This window comes from Amphibalanus amphitrite, unplaced genomic scaffold (assembly GCF_019059575.1).
Source record: "Amphibalanus amphitrite isolate SeventyFive unplaced genomic scaffold, NRLGWU_Aamphi_draft 000176F_arrow, whole genome shotgun sequence".
NCBI lineage: Eukaryota > Metazoa > Arthropoda > Thecostraca > Balanomorpha > Balanidae > Amphibalanus > Amphibalanus amphitrite.
In genome coordinates, this window is record NW_024881671.1 from 558,436 (window position 1) to 583,469 (window position 25,034).

Sequence of the window (25,034 nt, forward strand, 5' to 3'; positions counted from 1 at the left end):
ATGGAGACGCCAGAAGACGATGGAGACGCCAGAAGACGATGGAGACGCCAGAAGACGATGGAGACGCCAGAAGACGATGGAGACGCCAGAAGACGATGGAGACGCCAGAAGACGATGGAGACGCCAGAAGACGATGGAGACGCCAGAAGACGATGGAGACGCCAGAAGACGATGGAGACGCCAGAAGACGATGGAGACGCCAGAAGACGATGGAGACGCCAGAAGACGATGGAGACGCCAGAAGACGATGGAGACGCCAGAAGACGATGGAGACGCCAGAAGACGATGGAGACGCCAGAAGACGATGGAGACGCCAGAAGACGATGGAGACGCCAGAAGACGATGGAGACGCCAGAAGACGATGGAGACGCCAGAAGACGATGGAGACGCCAGAAGACGATGGAGACGCCAGAAGACGATGGAGACGCCAGAAGACGATGGAGACGCCAGAAGACGATGGAGACGCCAGAAGACGATGGAGACGCCAGAAGACGATGGAGACGCCAGAAGACGATGGAGACGCCAGAAGACGATGGAGACGCCAGAAGACGATGGAGACGCCAGAAGACGATGGAGACGCCAGAAGACGATGGAGACGCCAGAAGACGATGGAGACGCCAGAAGACGATGGAGACTATCGTCAGTACTCAGTTCCAGTTAGAGCCTGGAGTTGAAGGTGCCGCGGAGTGTGGACTTGCTAGTCGCTGGGCCATCAATCATGCTCAGCAGCCAGGTCAGTCCTGATCGAGGGTCACCAGAATAGAAAACGCAATGGTCCGTCGACGCTAGCCCTCGCCGACACAGGGGGGAGGGGTGATGCACCCCCCCCCCTAAAGCTTTTCGCGAATAGCTCACGTAAAAAGCGGCCGATCGCGACGAATCTTTCAGTACCCTTGCGTCGATTAATTTTACACCTACCCTAAAAATTTCATGACCCTGACCCAAATGACCTTTGACCTGTGACCTCCTTTTCGAGACCATGTTCGGCCGGAATCACGATTCGGCGACGTCGGCTCGCGTAAGCCGCGCGTTTGCAGTCTTTTCGTGGTTTCAATTTCAAACGTTCAAACATGTTCTTTGATGTTGCTCCAATGCATTAGGGTGGATGTCAAGGTCACATGAAGGTCAGATCAGGTCATTGAACATCATCGGCTTCCTCTCGTCTTGTGCAACACGCTCGTTTTTTTTTTCCGCGAAGCTCTAGCTCGATCACAATCAGGGGCCAAACGCGAGGGGGGAGGGTCGTACTACCCCCCTCCCCAGGCAGTAGGTATATTTCTACCTACCCCCCTTGTGCCGTCGAAGGACGCAAAATGCCAAATGGCCTGTGCCGGCGAGGGCTAGTGATTCTTTTGTTTTTGCGACGAGATCTCATTCCGTTCAAAATTGCGAATCAAATTAATTGGACGACGAGGATCATGAAACTCGCAGCTACTCCGTTACAATGACCTTCATTCAGGTCAAAGTCAAGGTTAAAGGAGGGGAAAGCGCAAAAGTGCCAGCAGATATTGTCCGATTTTTTAAACGCTAGCGCCAAAATGTAGCCCATGGGAAGTTGTCACCGCACTTGGAAAACCATTTTTATCGAGGTAAGGCGACAGGCGTACAAATATATAGAAGAATTTTGCGGTTCCCCGTCATTTGACTTCGTTTTTACCTTTCCTCGTTTTCGTTTTTACCTTTTACCTTTAACCTTTCAGGAATGGTTTTCAACATTAGGCTGAAACTTTGCATGGACTACATCTCGATGCAAGAAATGAAAAAAAACGGCCGTGTGACATCTTGTGACACTTCTGCGGTTTCTCGTCCTTTGACCTTGACTGACACTGAAGGTCAAGGTCAATTTTTGACGTTGAAGGTCAAGGTCAACAGCGAAATCGATGTGATTTTCGTGATCCTCGTGGTCCATTCAAGTTGATGGCCACTTTGAACGTAATCGGATTTCGTCGCTAAAAAATTTGCCCCTTCACGGACATATAACGGACCAGGGCCACACACGCGAACGGAACCCCGCTCGTTATGTTTATGCAGTTCTGGGGGGGGGGGGATTGTGGGGATGTGGATACTGGATGGTCAGTGGTTTGTGCCTTGAATGCTTAATCATTAGGTATGTCAATACCTATCGTTTATATATGCTAACAGGCAACACTGCAACAGCATATCCAAGAAAGGCTTGTATTTGCGTCCTGCTCTATAAGGATATTTATCCGTCAACTTGAGGGCCGTATACCTTGATACCTCGGTATCCGGTAGGATTTGGCTGGTGCGGCCTCGACCTCCGCCAGCTCCTTTTGCGTGTTTTCCAGCTCTCCCGCAGTTTCTTCGTTTCGACGGACGGCGGCGTTTGCTTGCTCCGCCGTGGGCGCTTATCTACCCTCCAATAGGCGCCAGCGCCCTCTGTGGCCCTCCCTCGTATGCCGGGCACCTCCTGTCGATTTTAGGACTACATAAAGTACGTATCGCTAAAGTACGTATTACAAAAGTACGTATGCAAATGTTCGTACGCAAATATACGTAGGCGCTAAAGTTCGTATGCCAACAGTACGTACGCAAATGTTCTTACGTAAAAGTACGTATGCAAAAGTACGTAGTGCATAAAGTACGTATGTCAAAAGTACGTACGCAAATGTTCGTACGCAAAAGTACGTATGAAAAAGTACGTAGTGCATAAAGTACGTATGCCAAAAGTACGTACGCAAATGTTCGTACGCAAAAGTACGTATGCAAAAGTACGTAGTGTAAAAAGTACGTATGCCAAAAGTACGTACGCAAATGTTCGTACGCAAAAGTTCGTATGCAAAAGTACGTAGTGTATAAAGTACGTATGCCAAAAGTACGTACGCAAATGTTCGTACGCAAAAGTTCGTTTGCAAAAGTACGTAGTGTGTAAAGTACGTATGCCAAAAGTACGTACGCAAATGTTCGTACGCAAAAGTTCGTATGAAAAAGTACGTAGTGTAAAAAGTACGTATGCCAAAAGTACGTACGGTTCGTATGCCAAAGTACGTAGTGTATAAGTACGTATGCTAGAAGTAGGGTATAGTAGTGTAAGTTGAGCCACTTTTTCTTTGTTGCTGCCCTGCTGCCATACTATAGGGAACTCATGGTAAATTCATATAGGTACCAAATAATATAGCTTTGTTCCTTTCGCCCATTTACTCATCGATAAATTTTGCTATGCCTTGTAACAAATGCTCATTAAATAAAGAATAAGAAAGGTATTACACATTGATCAACTTACCCCATGGGTGGGGTACGTACTTTATGCCCTACGTACAGTCCACAGCAGAAGTAATGTGTGGTTTCAGTCATGGGTATGTTCTGCTTCTGAAGCCTAGGAACGATTAGCCAGACTGCAACGAGACTTTAAATGTAGCTTACATGTATCTTCACTCTTGCAGCTACAACTTTATCTATTGACGTCTTTTTTTTTCAATAAGTCCGCATTTAAAAATCGTCGGTCAAAGCCATCCGTTGAGATTGGTAAAACCACACATTACTTTAGCGGTGGGCTGTACATTTGCTATACGTACTTTTGTCCGTGACGTACTTGGTCCACACGTAGGGTAGACCGGGGCAAGTCGCCCCGCCGAGGTAAAACGCCTGGCGGCCTCACCGATATCTCTCGGAACTGACAGGGTTCTGGGGAAAGGTCCTCTCTTCTGTTAAACGTGCACTATATGATCATTGAGCTGGAAAGAAATTGTGATAACTCTCTAGGGAGATATAGCCAAAAATGTGTTGTTTTTTTTTAGTGATTTTTATATGTTTGGTCATCTGATTATGCATTCTCGCGTTCTTTTGTAGTCCACATCAGGTTAACGACTTTTATGTATTTTGAACAACTATTGTCTAACGCTTATAATGCCGGGTTGGTTCGTGTTAAATTATGTCTTGCTGGAGCGCAAGGCGTTGTTCGCTGACCGAACTACATGATGGGGTAAAACGCCCCAGTAGGTCGCGGGGCAAAAATCCCCATGGGGCGTTTTACCTCATGTGTTGTTCGGACTACCCACTTCCTAATGTTCGGTAGCTGGCGAACAGCAAGTTTCTATGCATTTATATGTATTTTTCTCAGCAACTGTATGGCAAAGGAAGTGTATTGTTAACTGATTTGCATTGCAATATTTATTATTTGGCCTTATGAGGCACGTGAAAAACCTGCTCATACAATAGTGTCATAGCTGATAGGATGGAAGGTGCTAACTTCAGTGCCGTGCCTCCAGCGGTCTAACGGATCTCTCATATAAGATTTAGCCAACTACCATGTTTAATCTTTAAGCTAGACTCTAGAGTATGGGGCTTCTTGCCTCAGGCCGTGGGGCGTTTTGCCCTGGGGTTGGGGCAAAATGTCCCATTTGCAGTTGCTTCACAAATCACTTCCTAGCTGGGAGTCCGATCATAAGTGAATGAATTTGAGGGGTGGAATTTAAAGTAAAATGTCCAAAGATCACATTGAGCACAAATTTGGCCTTCCAGGTGATGTAGCACAAAATTTAGGTAGGCCTGGTAGGCCTATGTAGCAAAATAGATTATCTGGGGCGTCTTGCCCAAGGTCTTTACCTTGCGTCTTTATCCTTCATTATACCCTACGTACATTTTCTATATGTACTTTTGTACGTGACGTACTTTTGTCCATACGTTTACGTACTTAATATCCTTTCGTACTTCTGCCATACGTATTTTTGTCCGTGACGTACTTTTGTCCATACGTACTTTTTACCCTACGTACATTAGCTATACGTACTTTTGTCCGTGACGTACTTTTTTCCATACGTACTTTATACCCTACGTACTTCTGCGATACGTACTTTTGTCCCTGACGTACTTTTGTCCATACGTACTTTTTACCCTACGTACATTAGCTATACGTACTTTTGTCCATACGTACTTTATACTGTACGTACTTCTGCGATACGTACTTTTGTCCCTGACGTACTTTTGTCCAGACGTACTTTATACTGTACGTACTTCTGCGATACGTACTTTTGTCCCTGACGTACTTTTGTCCATACGTACTTTATACTGTACGTACTTCTGCGATACGTACTTTAATCCTACGTACTTTTGCTTACGTACTTTTGTCCTACGTACTTTAGCGATACGTACTTTTGTCCGTAACCCCCTCCTGTCAACGGGGTGGCAACTGCGCCTCTGCCGTCTTAAAACCCGCAGCCCGTGGGGGGGGGGGCGAAACGCCCCCCCCCCGTCCTTTTCGGTCGATATCTCCTAAACGGCTGGAGATATCGCCACCAAACTTTCAGGATCCCTCCGGGCATCAATTTTACACATTGTGACTAACAATTTTTCCAGAGGCTATGATAGGGTGGCCACAAATGACGTCAGAATGACGTCATGTTCTGCAATTTTCGACCGAAAAAAGACCTTCGCGAGAAGACCTTGACCTGTCAGGCCTACAGCTTTGAAGATACAGAAAAATGATCAAGACATAAAAGGTGTAGAATTGACAGGGCTACAAAACTGCTATCTCGGATTTTGACATTTTTGAGTTTTGACCCCAAAAATCAAAAATGCATTTTTTTGGGATAGGTATATTAGCCAAAAAATCCAAAAAGTTTTTTGAGTTTCGAAAAAACCGGAATATATGTGATAGTACCTACGTCCTACCGTCTTCTATCTACATACCAAATTTCAGATCGATACCTCGTTTTTTGGCCAAGGTATAGCGAAAAAACTGTTCAAAAATGATGACGTCAAATTTTCAAACTCAATTTTTGGCAATTCTAGACCTCGTAGAGCAAAACAAAGACCACCATTGGACTCCCCGTGACGAGCTGCATCGAATCGATACCCATTTTATGCAAAAATATCAACTTTGAAATTTGACCTAATTTGACCTAACCTTGACCTGACCTTCATCAAAACGTGACCTAGGCTGGCCACAAAGGCTGCCTAACCCACATAATCGCATTTGTCATGTAAAATGGACCAACAAACATGTATCACACGACACTTTCATAATGTGAGGTGACCCCCGGTGACCTGACCTCGCTGTGACCTGACCTGGTATCAGTGACCTCAGCTAGCAAAGTATGTGTTTGACGAACAATGTACCATCGATGGTTTTCAATAAATTACCAATTTACTCGATTTCACAACACATTTCTTGAAATGCCTGTGAACGGTGAAAATCTGACCTTTGACCTGACCTGTGACGTCATCGGTTTGACCTAGGTCAATGAAATTTGGTCACAAGGTAGTTCCCGGGTGGGGCTATCGAACGCCGTTTGAATTTTGAAAATCGGCCGGTAACTTTCCGAGATCTTAGGGGGGGGGCCGAAACGGTCCCCCCCCCTACGGGTGGTAGGGTCCGCCGGTAGCCCAACGGGGCGCGGGTTAAGTTAACCCGCGCCCTGCTGGGGGGGGGGGGTGTCTGAACACCACCCATGTGTTTTTTCGCGAAGATCTCAAAAACGGGGGCGCTCCGCGCCGCCGTTTTTGGTACACCTTATCATACATTAATTCTACACAGGTTGTGAAAATTTCAGACCAAGGTCATTCAAGGTCAGGTCACCAGGTCACTTGAAGTGACCTCACCTCATAAAAAGTTTCAATGTCAGCCATAGCTACACCGAGTGACCGATCGCTTTGAAACTTTCAGCGATTGATAAGGGTAACAGTATCTATAAAATGTTTATCTTGGAATTTTGATATCGGTGACCTAAGGTCAGGTCAATTTTGCGACCTCCCCATTATAAGTCAATGAGAGAAAATTGAAATGCGCCTCTTTTAGACGAAAGACATTATAAACACTCCCAAACACTGAATTACAAGTGGTTGAACACACTGAACACTGAACATAAAAATGGTGTCCGTGGCCCCTATTTATGCCCCTGAGGTCATCTCAGGTCACGAATGGTGTCTAACAGTTTTTCGCAAATAACTTTTGATAGAGGCATGCTAGAGCGGTGAAAACGCTTTAGATGTGTTCAGCTCGACGATACGGATCGACTGATATGCAACATGACCCTTTCCGGTCAGGTCATGACCTTGACCTGAGGTCAAATTTTCAAGTTGACCTTTCAAGTTCAAATTATAGTTGATTCGATGCGTCTTGACGAGAGGAACACGATGCCGGTAAAAGAATGCTCGTACAAGGCTTGGGTCAAAAGTTATTGCAGAAAAACTGTTTCCGAAAAACGGCTATTTATGCAGTTTTTGCCCCCTGCAGGCAAAACCGTTGACGTTAGGTCAAACCTGAGAGAATTATCCAGAAAGGGCGTTAACCCTATTAGTGGCAGGCTCCTGGCTACCCCTATTAGTGGCAGGGGGGGGGGGGGCTGTTTACAACCCCCCTTGATATCTCGAGATCTAACGGGCCGATTTTCAAAATTCAAACGGCATTCGATTTCGCTCAACGTGATCTACATTTCTAAAAAATAAAAATTAAAAAAATGTCAATAGGGGGGTAGAGGGGGGGGGGGTAAAAACGGGCAAATTGCAGATACATTTTAGACTGTTTATCACGGCCAGGTTTCTGAACCAATCTTAGCGCAACTTTTGCCAATCGATAGAGAATGAACCAGGAATTCACATGGATCCTAAAAATATGCATTTTCAAAAATCATAGGCGGATACAGATCATTGAGATTGGGGGTACACAAAAAGTATAGTAAATAAGGTTTTTGTTGGTACTGTTTCTAAAAAGGGTGGTAATGGTCTTGTTATGTTACAATTTTCTTATGAGAGAACGACTACAATTGTATTGGTCATGCATAGGCGGTGTCAGGGCACCTATGTTGGGAGGTAAAACATAACCCCCCTTTTTGGACGCCTGGATCCGCCTATAATAGCAAAAACGTGTCAAAAGAAGATGCACAATAATTTTGTATATGTTATCACATGATACCTTTCATTCACTGTTCGTAAAACTGGTGCATACAGTTATAATACATCAGCATCGTGATCTTCGCCCAAATGACTCGCTTCACGAATAGGACCCCCCCCCCCCGATTCCCAGTGCTCTGGAGCCGCTGCTGGTAAAGTTATGAACTTGAAATTTTCAGGGAATGTGCCCAATTTAGTTTTAGGAAAATTTCAGCATCGTAGCTTCAGCGGTTTTGGAGATATTCCCGAAAAACCTGAGGGGTGGATGAAAACACCCCCCTCCCCCTGCCACTAATAGGGTTGGGCTATCGAATGCGCTTTTCCGCGGCGCTGTAGCTCTATTGGTTCCCGAGTTATGCGTTGGCTTCCTGGAAACTGTCGACATTCGACCTGAAAATCGGCGAAATTTTGCCTTCAAGGACCTCTGGTGACCTGACCTTTGACCTGACTAAAAAGTGACTGAAGTGATTTCGTCATTATTTTTGGCGCTCTTTCGAACGCCGCCTTCCGCGTATCGCTACGTGGCCCAGGAGCCGAGTTAGAAGGGGGGGGGGTGTTCAAACACCCCTCCCCCCCCCAGCAGGGCATGGAAATCCAGGACCCCCAGCCGGGCGCGGGTTAACCCTATTAGTGGCAGGCTCCTGGCTACCCCCTATTAGTGGCAGGGGGGGGGGGGCTGTTTACGACCCCCCCTTGATATCTCGAGATCTAACGGGCCGATTTTCAAAATTCGAACGGCATTCGATTTCACTCAACGTGATCTACATTTCTAAAAAATAAAAATTAAAAAATGTCAATAGGGGGGTAGAGGGGGGTAAAAACGGGCAAATTGCAGATACATTTTAGACTGTTTATCACGGCCAGGTTTCTGAACCAATCTTAACGCAACTTTTGCCGATCGATAGAGAATGAACCAGGAATTCACATGGATCCTAAAAATATGCATTTTCAAAAATCATAGGCGGATACAGATCATTGAGATTGGGGGTACACAAAAAGTATAGTAAATAAGGTTTTGTTGGTACTGTTTCTAAAAAGGGTGGTAATGGTCTTGTTATGTTATAATTTTCTTATGAGAGAACGACTAAAATTGTATTGGTAATGCATAGGCGGTGTCAGGGCACCTATGTTGGGAGGTAAAACATAACCCCCCTTTTTGGACGCCTGGATCCGCCTATTATAGCAAAAACGTGTCAAAAGAGGATGCACAATAACTGTATATGTTATCACATGATACCTTTTATTCACTGTTCGTAAAACTGGTGCAGCATCGTGATCTTCGCCCAAATGACTCGCTTCACGAATAGGACCCCCCAATTCCCAGTGCTCTGGAGCCGCCCCTGGTAAAGTTATGAACTTGAAATTTTCAGGGAATGTGCCCAATTTAGTTTAAGGAAAAGTCAGAAAATTTCAGCATCGTAGCTTCAGCGGTTTCGGAGATATTCCCGAAAAACCTGAGGGGTGGATAAAAACACCCCCCCCCCTGCCACTAATAGGGTTAATGTAGTTTGTACGCCGCTGACATGAAAAGCCATATTTTGCACCATAGAGTACTTTATTCTGTAATACAGTAGTCTATGTCTGTACCATATCCTGGTACGGGGACCCGCAGTTGCTACTGTACACGAACCCCAACTCTAGCCGTCTGTCCTGTCCAGTAACAACCGATAAAAGTCATCTTATATACCTACTTTTACTCAGGTTGATAAATTAATGGTATACTTTTCAGAGTCTCAAGAGTAAAGCCTGTAGTCTGCATCGTTTACTTTTCCATGTAATTTCGCATTGAAAAGGCTCCTCAATGGGGGTCGAAATATTTGCCATCATTTAGATTAAAAATACAGGCTTTACTCTTGACTCTGAAAAGTACACCATTAATTGTCGAACGTTGGTACATTGTTATTTGTTGGCCTTGTATTAATCCCTGTTTGCACGTCTCCATTGGCCTTTGTGGACCCACTGAGGTGGACAGTGAACAACCACCGTCACAGCACCATTGCGCCTCAGGGCTCGTCGTTGCAGCATTTGTCGTTATTAGGACAGATGAGAGTTGACATCAGGAACGCCATAATTGTGACCGTTCTGCTGTCCCAGGTGCTCCTCAGTGATATTAGCTTGATGGGCAAAGTCGTCACTTGCTGCAATATCCGTCACCTGGTGCATACCTACATATATAAACGATGCGCTTGGGAGCGACTGGTGTGCGTGGATATTTCTCTAGAGCGCACCGCTGACCGCTCCGCCGTGTATCTGCGCGCAGAGCGTGTTGGTGCAGACTGAGGCGCCCTATCCCTGCAGTCATAAATTGTACCCCTTAAGTACCTTTAAATGTGCCTATGAACGTAGCTCTCTGAGATGCCTGCATGTGAAGCTCTATCATGCCACTAGCTCTTACGTGATCCTGCCAATTATTGCTCGTTGATGTTAGTGATATCTATCTCCTATGGCTCCCTGCTTGGCTGGACGTTTTTGAGACATTTCTGGACAACGAAACTTTGTCTGTGTTCTGTGGGATGTACTTGTACTCCTTTGGGGCCAGGACCCGTTCCCCTGTGAACGGATACCCTTGGCCTTGCGGACTGGGCCCGATCTGCTATATGAACGGGACCCCTTCCCGCCGTGAACGGGACCCCTGTCCCTGTGAACATAGCCGACAGCGGACTGGATCCGTGCGGCATGCCCCGCGTGGCCTATAGTAGGCCTGTGTGCTGTGTGCTGGATCCGTGCCACCAGTCCCACTTGGGCCGGTCCCGGAGAAATGATAGTCGCATTTCCTGACTGGCGGGCCCAGCATTCGTCATCGATTTGACCCGCGGCGCCAGCATTACCGACAGCGTTAGAACTTCGTAGACACCAATTTATGATTCAATGCTCCATCTTGCCCTTGATATATAAGCAATAAATGAGCGTGAGTATTTATTTGAAACGCGGAAATAACCAGATCCCGTGGCAAATAAAAACACTGATAGAGTAGCAAGCGGTAGACACAATTGTGCAATAAGTCACGTAATGTTGTAAAAAGGCACAACAGACACATACCTACTTTACGTAATATTATTACTGGACGCTGTTGTATATGTACCTATGATGTCTAAGCACTAAGCAGTGACTTGGCCTTAGTACCTAATGTCCCTATCTGACTACCAGAAACTCTGTGTAAACACATCACACGCTAAACCTATATCCGTCGTCATGATATGTACACAATCTAACCGACGTCCCATGAGTATAAATGAACCCCAAAACAATGCCGCTCTGGCTCTGCACGCAGTGCGGGTGCCGTGCAGCGGCTCTGATCTGCGCGAATGCCCTCCAGTACCGGTCCGACACCTGAGCTCAGACCAGTCGCTGCCCGCGGTGGCTGGTCTTGGTCTAGTGACGGTCCCCAAGAAAACCTCAGCGAATTCCACCCTAGGCTCAGGCGATTGATGCGGCCTGCACCACCTCCTGGATCCATCGGACGTATGAGGCGACGCGCATGTAGGCGCCCGGCTGGTCCTTCCGGCCGCAGCCGTTGCCCCAGCTGGTGACGCCCATGAGGGTGACCGAGTCGCCTAGTCGGCAGAACAGCGGTCCGCCCGAGTCACCCACGCACGTGTCCACCCGGAACTGAGCGTCGCCGGCGCACACCGTGCCCAGCGTGACGTTGTAGCGCCCGTAGAACGTCTCGCACTCGTCACGTGTGAAGAAGGTGACGTTGGCGACCTGCAGCGTGTCGGCCGCCACAAAGGACCCCACATCTGCAGCGGTGCCGAAGGAGGGCCGCGTGCTGCCGAAGCCGGCCACCGAGCACGCCAGCTCGGGCGAGTAGGGGGTGTCCTTGGGCGGCAGGCAGGCCGGCTGCACGGTGGCCGAGAAGGTCAGCTCGCGCTCTAGCTCCACCAGTGCCAGGTCGTCGGTGTTGTCGCCGAGCATCCGGTGGCCGGGGTGGGCGATGACGCGGCGCACGGCCGCGCGCGTGCCGTCCCCGAGCAGGGCCGACAGCCGCGACACGGTCAGCTCCTTCAGGCCGCTCAGCCGCTCCGTCCGCGTTGGCTGGACGCAGTGTGCGGCCGTCAGCAGGAAGCGCTCGCTGAGCACGGTGGCGCCGCAGCGCGTCTTCCACTTGCTGAGCACAATGATCTGCAGCTGCGCGTAGGCGGGCACCTGGCCGGTCTCGCCGTTCAGAACTCGGCTGAGGTCGGTGTCGCGCGCGGCGCACTGGGCCGTCAGTTGCTGGGCCGGAACATCCCGTGACGCCGCGCCGTCACAGGAGACGTACGCCTCACCACTGTCACCGCACACCTGGGCCCGCAAGGCACTGTCAGACAAACGCAGTGCCCAAACCATATAGCTGGCATCACACCAATAATACATGCGGCTTACGTTGGTGTAGGGAGGATTGGTCTGTAAAACAACATATATGTAGTGTAAAACATGCAGTGAGAGGTCATACTTCTATAAATTTGTTTTGATCCCCTTGATCTTTCCTCAGGACGGGCCTTTCTCCTTAAGGCTTAAATTCACAAAAACATGACAGGTGGGTAGCCACTGGCCACCGTCATATGACATAAGTAGCTCCTCGACACTCTCAAGAAGGCTTGAAATGATCTCACGCATGTCAAAGTGTTTTTATTTTAGGCAAAATAAATATCTAGAACAGTAAAACAAGCTTTCGGCATTACGCCGAAAGCTTGTTTTACTGTTTTAGATATTTATTTTGCCTAAAATAAAAACACTTTGACATGCGTGAGATCATTTCAAGCCTCCTTATATTAATCATAATCATGTCATCCATCCTCGTCCACATAAAAACTCAAGAAGGGTGGAGTGACAACGCTGATGGGTGACCTGCCCTCAGGCACGTGCTCTGCCGCCGCGATGCATCAAAATGGCCGCCCAGACGAACGTTTTCCTAATGCCTAAAATAACTCGACTCTGAAATGGTCTCAATCGACCGAAAGGGGTGTGCGTGTGGGTGTAAAAAACTTAAAGAAAAAAATCAAAACCTCCAGATAAAACCTACAAACAAAAAGCTTTGAGCTTTTTAATGCAAGCAGTTCCGATGACAATTTCTGACAAATGTAAATAATAAGATTTCCTGGCCAAACAATATATGTCTACCAACTGACGTGTGTGTCAGCTGCCACCCACCTCCGGTTCATCCGTGTTGATCCAGGGCAGCCGGACGCACTCAGCAATGCTGCTCTCGTGGCCCAGACAGTCCATCGCACGCAGGCTTACAGTGCTGTTGGGGTCCCTCGGAATCTCCAAAAACATGGCTTCGCCGCTGAATCCCAGCTGACGACAAACCACCTGTAATATCGAGCTCCGTGACCATGTGTGCAGGCAGCGGTGTGATCTATGTAAGGACGTGTGCGGCGGACACAATCAAATGCTCCTTCCAACGTCGCTGTAAGAGGACGCTGGCCTATTGTTGTTTTGTGGGCCTTTTCTACGATCACATTTGCGTGATTCAACCATCAGGCGACTATTGTACGTACATACCTATGATTGGGTTGTTGAACGAGTACCACGGTGTGAACTTCTTTTCACCCTATGAGCTAGATAGGTAAATATGCATACGAGTACATATTACATTATGCACTAAGGGCCCACATCAAGCATATTTACCTAACGCATTTACGCATGCCTAGCTATAGACCTACATCAGATGTTGAGGACCGCCCGAATTATCCCGCGATGTAGGATCACGAATTGACCATGGTACGCTTCTAATAGCCTTGCTTCCAATAAGGCACTGGTCAAGCATACAAATCGCAATTTAATGCTGTACGTACAAAAAGTCCCCAGCAAAAGTGACACGTCGGAGAGGTTGTGAGCGGGCGACCGTATGACATATGTAGGTATATCATATAACACGCATGATGTTGGTGGTATTGGATGGCGCCACCTACCTGGGCCTGAGCGTCTGTGAAGCTGGCGGCGCAGACGCGTCCCCAGTCGGCCCGCGGCGGCCGCAGCTCCAGTATCCCGCTGCGATCGTCGCCGCCGACCAGGCGCAGCTCTGCCGGCTGTGGCGGCGTCGACTCGCAGCGCAGGCGGGCCGCGTGCGCCCCGGCGCTGGGCGTGGTCGAGTGAATGACGCAGTCGTCTGCGCCGCACACCAGCTGAGCGGCCAGTTCCCGCTCCGGCAGCAGGCCGACGTCCTCCATGGGCACTCCGTACGGGCCGCCGCCGAGGGCGCCGCACAAATACTGCCGAACCACAGATAGGCCGCCCCACCAGAGCGACAGTAGCCGGTCAACGGTGGTACATGTTAAGGATACATATTACATACGAAGGACTCGGAATAAATTTGTATATGGACATTGGCATATTCTGCGTGTCAGTTACATGGCCTAGCTTAAACCCTCGCCTCGCCTGCTAAGGGAGTAGAGGGATGGAGATGTCACTCCAGACGGTTTTTTTTCGCGATTGCTTGGAACGCTGAAAGCGAAACACCTGACTCTTGATGCAAGCCGCATCCAACTGCAGTTTCAGGTTAGGTCAGATCATTGATTTATGCTGTCGTGACCCGCGCCACGTCAGGGGAGGGCCCAAACGCCTCCCCCCGCCATCTTTCCTCCATATCTTCTGAGACCTAAGCGAAGGACGAAGGCCATGATGGCTATTGGCTACCAAACTTGGTAAACTCTTTCTGGCATCTATTCTGTGCATCCTGACAACAGAAAATGTAGAGACCCCAACAAAACCGCCGAAAATGACGTCAGAGTGACGTCATGACCGGTCAATTCTGATGTTAAACATGGTTCTGCATCAATCCCTAGAGCCCAGTTTTGAAGCTAACCGTTGGCGTTTTCAAAACTGCTATCTCTGATTTTCAAAATTTTGAAACTTAAACTCATGTTGGTATGTCAAAAACTCAAAAATATATCGTTGCAATTTTGACCGATGCATTTTTCGAGAAAAAAAGAAATTGACCACATGATTTTGTAGCAATGTTTGGTTGCGTTTGGTGGCAGCGCTACCAGATTTCTGGAAATGAATTCCTTCATGATATTGCTTATACTGATTCGTAAGAAGCCGAATTTACCAAAAACTCGTGTCTTACGTTGGCCTCGCGGTCCCCGAAAGGCAGGTTGATGACGCTCAGGAACGGCCTTTCCGAGCCTTTCGGTTTGACCTCGACGGCAGCCGGTCGGCCGGGGATGTCCCGCTGCAGCCGCACTTGCTGTTTGGGACACACATCCTCCGACTCGTCGCTGCCGTCCGAGCACTGCGCCTCGCCGCTAGAAAAAAAATGGACTATTAAAATACCTACGCATTGAGGTCATCGACGCGGAGGGCGGTCATGTGGGATGACGGGTAGGTACAAGGTGACCGATTGATGGTATGTTGTTAAAATAGAGCTTTGGGCTGTGTTTTTAAATTCATGACCATGTAAACCCGTTTGATATTTATTCCCGATTGTGCTGTTCCACCCTGTATAAGTCCCATCCTTTTCATGCAAAGCAAAGGGACGGCCACAACGCGTACTTACTCGCACATCTGTGACGGTGCGACGCAGTCCGAGCTGTCGAGACACTCGAAGAAGTTCTGAAACAGGGTGCACAGGCCCGGCTCGTCGGTGCACTCGAGGCTGACGTGCTCGCCAGCGATGCAGCGGTCCTCCTTGTAGAGCAGCACACAGTCGGCCAGCTGCTCCTCATCGCCGTCACACGCCGAAAACGATATGGAAAAGTTTGAATCGGCGCCGGCGCCGGCCGGGTAGCCGCGACCGTTCTTGAACAGGCGTCGGTGTCGTTGGAAGCCCAACTGCCGACAGGCTACATCGGCGGCGCGATTGTTGAAGCCGTCGTCACAGACGCTACCCCAGCGGCCTAGGTATTGGGCCTCAAGTCGTCCGGAGCCGGCGGCGGCGCCGTCCACCAGACGCAGCGGCACGGACGCGACGGCGGCGCAGTGCAGCTCGTCAGAGATGTCCTCGCAGTCGACGACGCCGTCGCACCGGACGTCCGTCCTGTTCAGACACTGGAAGTCGTCGCACCGGTGGCCGACGCACGGTGTGTGCCGGTCCAGCACCACGTGCACGTTGGAGAGCGCGGCCAAGTTATTTTTCAGCCTGAGTCGTCGACCTAGCGGTGTCGTGATGCGTAGACAGTTTTTGGTGAGTATTTCGTACATCACGGCATAGCAGGACGGGTCGGCCAAACACAGAAACTGGCACGTTTTTTCACCGACGTTGCCTTCTCGCGAGACGATCCCAGTCGCATCATCGACTTTGGCGGTGTATCCTAAGAAACTCTGTGAAGGGCAAACGCGATGAGTTATTTTTTACTGTCTTTCACCATCACCACCATACGATGCCACTATATGATGTTCATGCAAAAACTCAGCAATAAACGTAGCACGATCTCACCTGAAAGCTGGATGGAAAATGTTCACAGACGGCCTCGTCCCTGCCGTCGGCACAGTCCGGTTCCCCGTCGCAGACGTACGTTATTTTGACGCACCGGCCGTCGCCGCAGGCGAACTGAAGGCTGTGGCAGGTGTAGTTGTCTTTCGGAGCGGCTGCAACAGAGGCACCGTCAGTGCTCTGACTGCGACTCGGGTATATTGTGTTAGTGACACTTCACAGCGTCAGTGTCCGTGTTATTGATTTGCGTCCTAACCATAGGTGTGTCCTTGTGTGTGTCTTATGTACAAATAGATCAGAAAAAGAAGGATAACACCCAAAAAGCACAATGCCTCTTTTAGGTAATAACTGTTCTAAAAATTTGTAAACAACGCCAAAGATTATACCTACATGATTATTCGCACATCCAAAGTTTTGAAGCAGGTTTATTAAGTACAGCCTCAACGTTGGTTAAGGTAAAGAGTAAAACAGTTTTTTTTAAGCTGGCGCCCTGGTGGGGGGGGGGCTATTTTTGCCCCCCCCCCTCCAGACTTTTCGATATATCTCCAGAACCGCTGCGCCGATCGTCACCAAACTTTCATTACCCTCCCGGGCATCAATTTTACACATTGTGACCATTTTTTTTTTTCAAAGGCTATGATAGGTTGGCCGCAAATTACGTCTGAGTGACGTCATTAGAGATGTCAATCGGATACCAACTGTTTGGTATACCGATACCAACTTGGTATTTGGTATTTCAAGGCCAGCGCATTTGGTATTTTGTTGGTATTATTGTGGGACTTTGGTCCCTTTTCGCCGTTTGAGCGGGTCCGCTCGATCTCGGGCGGGCCTTCGGTGCGTCGGTGAGTGCTGGGCGGGCCGTCGGTCCAGCTGACCGGACCGCGCGGCGCATGCGCCGCGACCGGACGCGGGGCGGCCGGTGCTGGTCGGTGACCTGGGGAGTGTCAGTCGGTGGACGAGAGCCGAGGTGGATGGACGAGAGACGAATAAAGGAGGAGAGGAACTCGGCGTTTAACATTATGAATCCTCACTAATGTAAAAGTGGCTGAGAATTTGGTAACAAGTTTGTATTATTTTCCACATATTTCCCAAGTCGGTTCGGTTTCGGTATTTTTAAATGGATATTGTTGGTTTTTGGTTTAGTATCGGTATCACGATTTTCGGTAGTTGACTTCACTAGACGACTAGACGTCATGTTCTGCCGTTTTCGACCAAAAAAAAGTTTCGCGTGAAGAGCTGTCAGGCCTGTAACTTTGAAGATACAGAAAAACGTTAAAGATATAAAAGATGTAATATTAGCAGGGCTACAAAACTGCTATCTCGGAATTTTGATTTTTTTTTAATTTTGACCCCTATTTTTTAATATAATCGCCAAAAAAAAATTGGGTTCATGTGCTGACCCTTGGTGACCTGACCTGGTATTATCAGTGACCTCTAATAGCAACATATGTACTAGGCAACTGACGCCCAATCGCTGATTTTCGATAAAATGCGTTTACTCGATGTTATAGCGCATTCCCTAGAAGACCCGTGACCGGCAAACATTTTATCTTTGACGTGACCTGTGACGTCATCGGTGACCCCGAGGTCAATTAAATTGGTTTAAATTGGTTTCCCTCAACAAATTTGATAGCGCTTTCGAACGCCGTTTGAATTTTGCTGATGCGTCTAGTAGTTTCGGAGATACGGGGGGGGGGCAAAAAGTTGCCCCCCCCCTACCACCAGGTTGCGTTAGAAATGGACCCCACCAGGGCGCGGGTTAACAGCGGCACATTTATTCAAATAGATTATGTGAAGATAGTTCATACCAACTGATCACTTCTCCTGCACCTGTGGGTGTTTGGTGGCCTGCTCATTGTTCAGCGCCGCGTGTAGTGCTGACGAGTGTTCAGAGCTCGGTCGGGAGGGACACTGTGCGGGAGTTGGGGGAGGGCTGTGTCTTGTAGTGCTGACGAGTGTTCAGAGCTCGGTCGGCAGGGACACTGTGCGGGAGTTGGGGGAGGGCTGTGTCTCACGTGGTGGTGGCAGCAGCGGCGGGCAGTCGTACGCCGAACAGTACTCGAACTCGTCGGGCGAGACGAAGCACCAGGGCCGCTCGTCGCCGTCCGGGTTGCTGCAGTAGTTTTCGCGGAGGACGGCACTGCTGAGGCCCGGCAAGCCAGTCACATCGGACCACGGCAGGCACGTCCGACCCCACTCGGTGGTCGTCTTTGAGCTAATGAAGCTGCCGGGAACAGGCCGGGCGCAGTCTGCGGGCGAGACGGCGCGGCGGGCGGAGGTTAAGCCACGGGCGGGAGCGCTGTCACGGCATCGACTGACCGCCGGAGCAGAGGGCGCATCAGGGCGGCCCGCACAGGTGCAGCACTCGAGATAGCAGAGTTAATATATTCCACCGCATCATGTATCGTTCTGGTGTAGCACGGCAGCGATTCCTTGTTTGAGGCCTCTCACCGGGCCTGGTGCGCCTGGTGCGGCAGACTCTGCCGGGCACTCACCGGTCCAGTTGCGCCGGATCTCGCAGACGTACGGCAGACTGCGGCTGCAGTCGGATGACCTCCAGACGCCGTAGTCGGGCTCGGCGGCGACGGTCGTGCCGGCACCGGGCGCCTCCAGCGTGAGGCAGCGCTGCTGCACTCCGACGGCCGCCGGCGGCTCGTCTGGCACGGACACGACGTGCAGGTGACAGTCCAGTAACGCATGTATGTACACGACACCGCATGTGCGGTATCCTCCCGCCTTTTATATCCAGAATTGATTCATATTGCTGTCCCCAACCGTTCCAAACTCCCGCCACTGGCCAGAGGTGCTTTCAAGGTTTAACCCGTGCACCGACGGGGGGGGGCGGATATCCGCCCCCCCCCCGAGGTTTTTCGTAGATAGCGGGAAAACCGGTGCCGCGAAATTTGGTACGACTATTCTCTCATCACTTTTACACATGGTGTGCAAGTTTGAACCTCCTAACTTTTAAGGTCAGGTCACCAGGTCACTTTGAATGACCCAACCTCAAGTCACTTTTTTGCAACTTTGTCACCGTGCCAGAGCTACAGTAGATGTCGGAGGCCTTTGAAAGCAGCATTATGTTTTAAGGTCATTAGTAGCTACAATTTGTTTCTCTCGGAATTTTCAGATATCGATAGCCTTAGGCCAGGTCAATTTCTCGACCTCCCCATTAAAAGTCAATGGGGAAAAATCAACTCCCTATTTTTACCACTAAAACGGGTCGTGATGGCCCCATAAACCATACATGGCTTCATATACGATCAACCTTCACTACCTTGGGGTCTGCTTTGCTGTTGGGCAGCTGGGCAGGTTATGTGACGTCATCAAAGGTCACCAACGTTTTTTTTGCCAATAACTCCGTACAGGAACAAGATATAGCCGCACGGATGGTCTCATTGTGTTCAGCTCGTCAAGGCGCATCGAATGATATAGGTACATGATGACCTCGAGGTCACGTGACCTGAGGCCAACCTTTGACCTTGACCTTTCGAGGTCAACATATATATCATTCGATGCGGATTGACGAGAGAATCACGATGATGCCCTTAGTTTGTTCCTATCTTGACTACTTCAAAAGTTATTAGAGAAAAACTCTCCATATGTGGCGCCGCCATTTTGACTTTTTGACCCCTGTGACGTCATCTTTGACCTGACCTGAAAATTACCATTGTAAAAATTGTAGACATTGTCCGTGCGTATCCCATGCCGTTTACCGCTTGTCGCTATCTTGCTTCGTTCTCGAGATCTCAGCGGGGGGGGGCGGTCATCCGCCCCCCCCCCCGTCGGTACTAAGTTGGCGCAGACCCCCGTCGGTGCGCGGGTTAAAAGGAAAGAGTGCCTTCGATGCGCCGATATTGATATGTGTGCATGCATGTATGCCATTTACACCATGCCAGATATGACATTTATCCATGTCCGTGCGGTACGTCAAGAGTACCTACGTAAAGACTACGTTATTGTCAAGTGTTCTTCTAATTCACTGTGAAACATTTTGATCTTTTTAGTAATGAATTATTTTTGCTCTAGGGACTATTTAATTAACCCTCGCATGTGTAGGGGGGGGGGTCGGATGGACCCCCCCCCATGGTTTTTCGCGAATAACTCGCGTAAAAAGCGGCCGATCACGACGAAACTTTCAGTACCCTCGCATTGATCAATTTTACACCTACCCTGAAAATTTCATGACCCTGACCCCAATGACCTTTGACCTGTGACCTCTTTTCCGAGACCATGTTTGGCCGGAATCGCGATTCCGCGTATGTCGGCTCGCATTAGCCGCGCGTTTGCAAGCTTTTCGTGGTTTCAAACGTTCAAACACGTGATTTGATGTTGCTCCCATGCATTAGGGTGGGTGTCAAGGTCACCTGAAGGTCAGGTCAGGTCATTGACCTTTGGTGACCTCGGTTCACTTTTTCGAGTTTTACATGTTTCTAGGCTAGTTTTTGGAGCTGAATTCGAATTTAGCAACCATTTGAACATTTACGAAGTAGTTTTGGTGACTTCGTAACATGTTACGAAGCTGTCAGAGGCGGTTGACACGTAATGCTAATACCCGTCACGACGCCTACTGGTTGACCTGACCTGACCTGACCCGACCTGGTCTAAATGCTTAAAGACATCATCTGTGATCAAAACTAACACGATATTCGTGATCAGCACCCCGAAAAACCCCTTAGCAGCCACACTTTACGACTTTCTAACAGGTCCCGATTTTCCCGACCTTGGGTCATTGACCTGACCTGGAAGGTCAACCGATGACCTAGGACCTTAAAATTGGGTATCATCGGCTTCCTCTCGTCACGGGCAATACGCTCGTTTTTTCCGCGAAGCTCTAGCTCGATCAGGGGCCAAACGGCAAGGGGGGGGTCCAACCGACCCCCCCCCTACACATTAGAAGCTGGAAAACGCCGCACACATGCGAGGGTTAACAGTTAAAGTCCCTCCCTTCATGGATGTTTCATCACATATGATGTAACGAATGTCACCAAATTTTCTTACCTGGATTCCATTTTGTAAAGGAGAAGGGGGCGTTGGATCCATCCCAGCTCCAGATGATTGAGTTCCTGGCAATGCGACGACCCCGGCCGGCGGTGTGGATGCCCTTCAGGTCGTTGGAGCTCATCAGGCCACTCAAAAAATCATTCTCGAGCTGCAACATATTTCAATACGCTTTTAGTCTAGGAGATACTCTCCGTCTCTAGCAAAGTGACGATGCTCTTCGTGCAATGTCTGTCAAGACAGCCGATGTTCAGCCAGATAAGCCCATATTCGGCACACCTTGCATCGACATGAAACTGGCACACAACTCAAAAAATAATCATTGTATGTCATTGATAATTGACTTGCATTGAGAGTTCACGAACATCCTTCATAAGAAAAAGTTACATTGGAAACGTTTTGCACTCGATGGCGATCTATGGGGTAATAAAGTTTTTTGGCTTCGTCCAAATTACCGAAATACCATAAAAGCTACTGCTAGCATACGTTAACTGTATGCATAGCACTCGAATATACCTACCAAGCATAGTGTATTAATTATTTTACGAAATCTGTTGAAAGACGGATATCGTTTGCCTGTGGCCAAGAATTGTGTGAGAAACATCACAACCCCTCCCATCTGACACTTGTTTGTTGATGCGTAATATCACCGAGGTGGCGGCCAAAGGGAGCTGCCATCTGATCGGAGAGCATATCTGGCTGCGATTGGATCGACTGCCGTCGAGCATACCTGAGAGTTAATGACCGCCAAGGTGCCTTTGACGCGCCGGCAGTCGAGCTCGGCTTTGAGCCGGGTCTGCCGCTCGCGGCCGATGTAGTAGCAGCTGTCGCCGAACGGCACCTGGGACGAGGGACAGCGCCGGCCCGACGATAGGTCGTCCTCGGCCAGACAGTTGACCTGAACGGGGCGCGGCGGACTGTCCACGTCGGCCTTCTCGCAGTCGAGCAGTGAGGCCTCGCGTCCCGAGCACTTGTGGATGCCCACCGGGGCCGGGTCGGCAGCGACGCTGGAGTTTGTGAGATCGGCAGTCGGCAACGGCGCCTCCCGAAAGTAGCTGCAAAAGGGAATGTGAGAATATATTAAAAATGAAAACTGAATTGTCAAACTAAAAAAAAACTGAATTGTTTACTGAGGGGTACGGAATGCTACCTGACAAATGTTGTATTCGGGTGTAATGCTTCCTGTCGAGTGACGTCTGATTAAGCGTGTTTAGACCTATCAGGAACAGTCATTGTCATTGACAGGGCTGTTCCTGTCAAGATGTTATGTTGTAAAACAGCATTGACTTCAGCTTCTTGCGGTCGCACTTCGGCTTGGCCGTTCCGCCCTGCATTACCGGACCACATACTTTTCTCGCGGTGTCTCACGCGGAAGCAGAAAATGAAAACGGGCATAATCTGTAGGCACTAGGCTTCCCTGCAGGATGATGAACGAGTTCTTGCAGCGATGTCAATAGGTCGACATATTTATTTCATTGTTCTCTATCTAGCATTATGTCCTGTCTTATATAAGGCATGTGAAGACTGGTGGTTCTCATACCTTTGGAGATGATTTAGCACGCGAACATTTGGGTATTTAATATTTATTCTTGTTTGTGCTTTAGTAATGGAGCTAATTTTATCAGGGCTGTGTAGCTTAATGTGCTGCGACTGGCAATAAATGGGCATATCCCGTGGCTCATGGCTGATATGGTGAACAGATAAAATGAAATGATGGTTCGCGTGTCTAACCTGACGTGTCCCAGCTGACGGCAGACGACGGCAGCCTCGTCCTCAGTCCACCGGTTGGCGACGACCGAGCGCCAGGCGGAGGCGAAGTAGACCTGGACGACGCCCTGCCACGGCCCGGCGCCGCCGACCAGCCGTACTCGGCGGCCGCTCAGCGGGAGGTCCGCTGCGGGGGCGACCGCGCTCAGATACAGGGGTGCCGGGGAAGGAGCAACACTGCGCTCAGGGACACGAGGCACCGAATGAAGCACTGGACAGATTAACAAACACCACTGCCGTGCCGAGGAGCGCTGCATTGGAGGGCGCTGCGCAGAGAACACACTGTGACTGAGCAACTCACTGCGCGGAAGAACGCTGCTCAGAGGGACGCTGTTTGGAGGAAGACATCTAATGGATGAAAACACAGAACACTGCATCGAGAAGCACAACACAATGCACGACTTTGGAGCACACTTGACGAAGTGCTAACATCACAGAAGACACCGAATCAGACGCGTTGCAGCTGATTCCTTATGCAGTTCTAGATAAATAAAGGAATACTATTATTGTTCATATGATTGGTTACGAACGAGTTTATGAAATGAAATGGCGTGCCCCTCCGTAGTCTGACGAATTGTAGAAGACGAGGGTTATCGAAAACGAAATATGGAAACTTGACGCAAGATTTAAGACTCGCACCACTAGCGCAGGAAGAAATTCGTGAACAATCGAAATCTAGAAACCGCTTCAATGAACTCTATCACATATCAGCCGATAATAGTTTCGAAGTGGCCTCCTCTGTAAGTCTGCACTTGAGACTGACCTGGCGGCGGGCTGAGGTCCTCCAGCTGCTTGGAGAGCCGTGGCGCGCGGCCGGCGGCCGGTGACAGGTGGCTGTGCCGGAGCTGCAGCTGACGTTTGAGGCGCAGCACGCTCTCCAGCAGCGGGTCGGACGGGGCGGCGAGCGCTGTGCCCAGCTACCGCCACAGAGAGGGGCATACTCAGTCGGTGGGGCAGCATGGTAACGGGAACGGCAGCAGGCGGTGTGGAAGAAAGGCTCATGCCTACCGATTACTGATCAGTGATGAGTGGGTATTGATGAACTGACTGATGAAACAGCATAATGATTGTCACTGGGGCCCGGCGAAGAGTAATATGGTTAAGTGACCACAGTACTTACCGATAGAAACACGACTGCTATGCTGATCATCATGGCTGAACCTCGGGAATCAAGTCGTGTCGGGCCGATGTATCTGGAGTCCTGTGCGGCCGGTATCCCCGGAGTCCGTGTTACGGTGTCCCCGGAGTCCTGTGTCCAGTCGATGCTCCCTGTCTTTTCAATGCTCTCCGGAGCGGGCGACGGCACTGAGGGCGTGCAGCCCTTGAATGGCCGGCTGCGCGGCCACCAGCTCATTATAAAGCAGCGCGGCGGCCCATCGCTAGGCGCCTCGGGCGCAGCGGCCGCGTCCACGTGCAGCCGGCTGTCGCTGCACAGCGGGCGGACCAAGACCGGACTGTGGAAGTAGACATACACCTGGACCGTGGTAGCTCGATGCGCAGCACATACGGGACGAATTCGTATTGCATGGGGTCACTGGATTTGATCTTCTTTTCGAATTGTGAAAAATTTATGCTTTCCCCAGTCGTTTGGAAATTAACTTAGGCGCTCTCCCCTGAGCACTGCATTTTTTTTCATGTACGTACCTACCTACTGATACACTACAAGAGATGTGGGCATCTGTTGACGTAAGTTCACGCATGCATCGCATTCCGCATATCTGAAGTTCGTAGCTATAATGTGATTTTGATTGTTATAAGTGGTTTTGTCAACCGGCACCGTGACTTTATTACGCATCGGCGCTTGTTTTATCAAAGACACTTATAACATATAACAATTCGATCGTATGTTGCTTTTTGGTCCGATCGTTCACATCGACTGAAGAAAACCTGATTTTACGTTTTTCATGAATTGCTTATGTATTTAACGACGGGGACGGTTTTACTCATTCTCCTAACTCGGCTCCCGGGCTACGTAGCGGAAAGGGGTGAAGGTCTTTGAAAATGACCCACGGAAGTACCTATGTACATTTGTATTGTTCGCTTACCTATTTTTGAATAATGA

At 49.4% G+C, this 25,034-nt stretch overlaps 2 protein-coding genes across 2 annotated transcripts; one reads left to right on the top strand and one right to left on the bottom strand.

Annotated features, from left to right (window-relative positions):
- On the top strand, positions 1-744 carry LOC122383904. The gene has a single exon (XM_043370760.1). The coding sequence runs from the start codon at positions 1-3 to the stop codon at positions 742-744; it is 744 nt and encodes a 247-aa protein (XP_043226695.1).
- A 10,007-nt stretch (positions 745-10,751) lies between these two features.
- LOC122383894 lies at positions 10,752-24,298 on the bottom strand. The gene is made up of 13 exons (XM_043370751.1): positions 24,093-24,298; positions 23,736-23,889; positions 22,937-23,099; positions 21,936-22,260; positions 21,206-21,356; positions 18,703-18,864; positions 18,223-18,456; positions 16,211-16,362; positions 15,332-16,095; positions 14,903-15,080; positions 13,746-14,045; positions 12,982-13,143; positions 10,752-12,132 (listed from the first exon to the last, which is right to left on the bottom strand). The coding sequence occupies exons 1-13, from the start codon at positions 24,123-24,125 to the stop codon at positions 11,266-11,268; spliced, it is 3,645 nt and encodes a 1,214-aa protein (XP_043226686.1). The 5' UTR covers positions 24,126-24,298; the 3' UTR covers positions 10,752-11,265.
- Between the last annotated feature and the right edge of the window lie 736 nt (positions 24,299-25,034).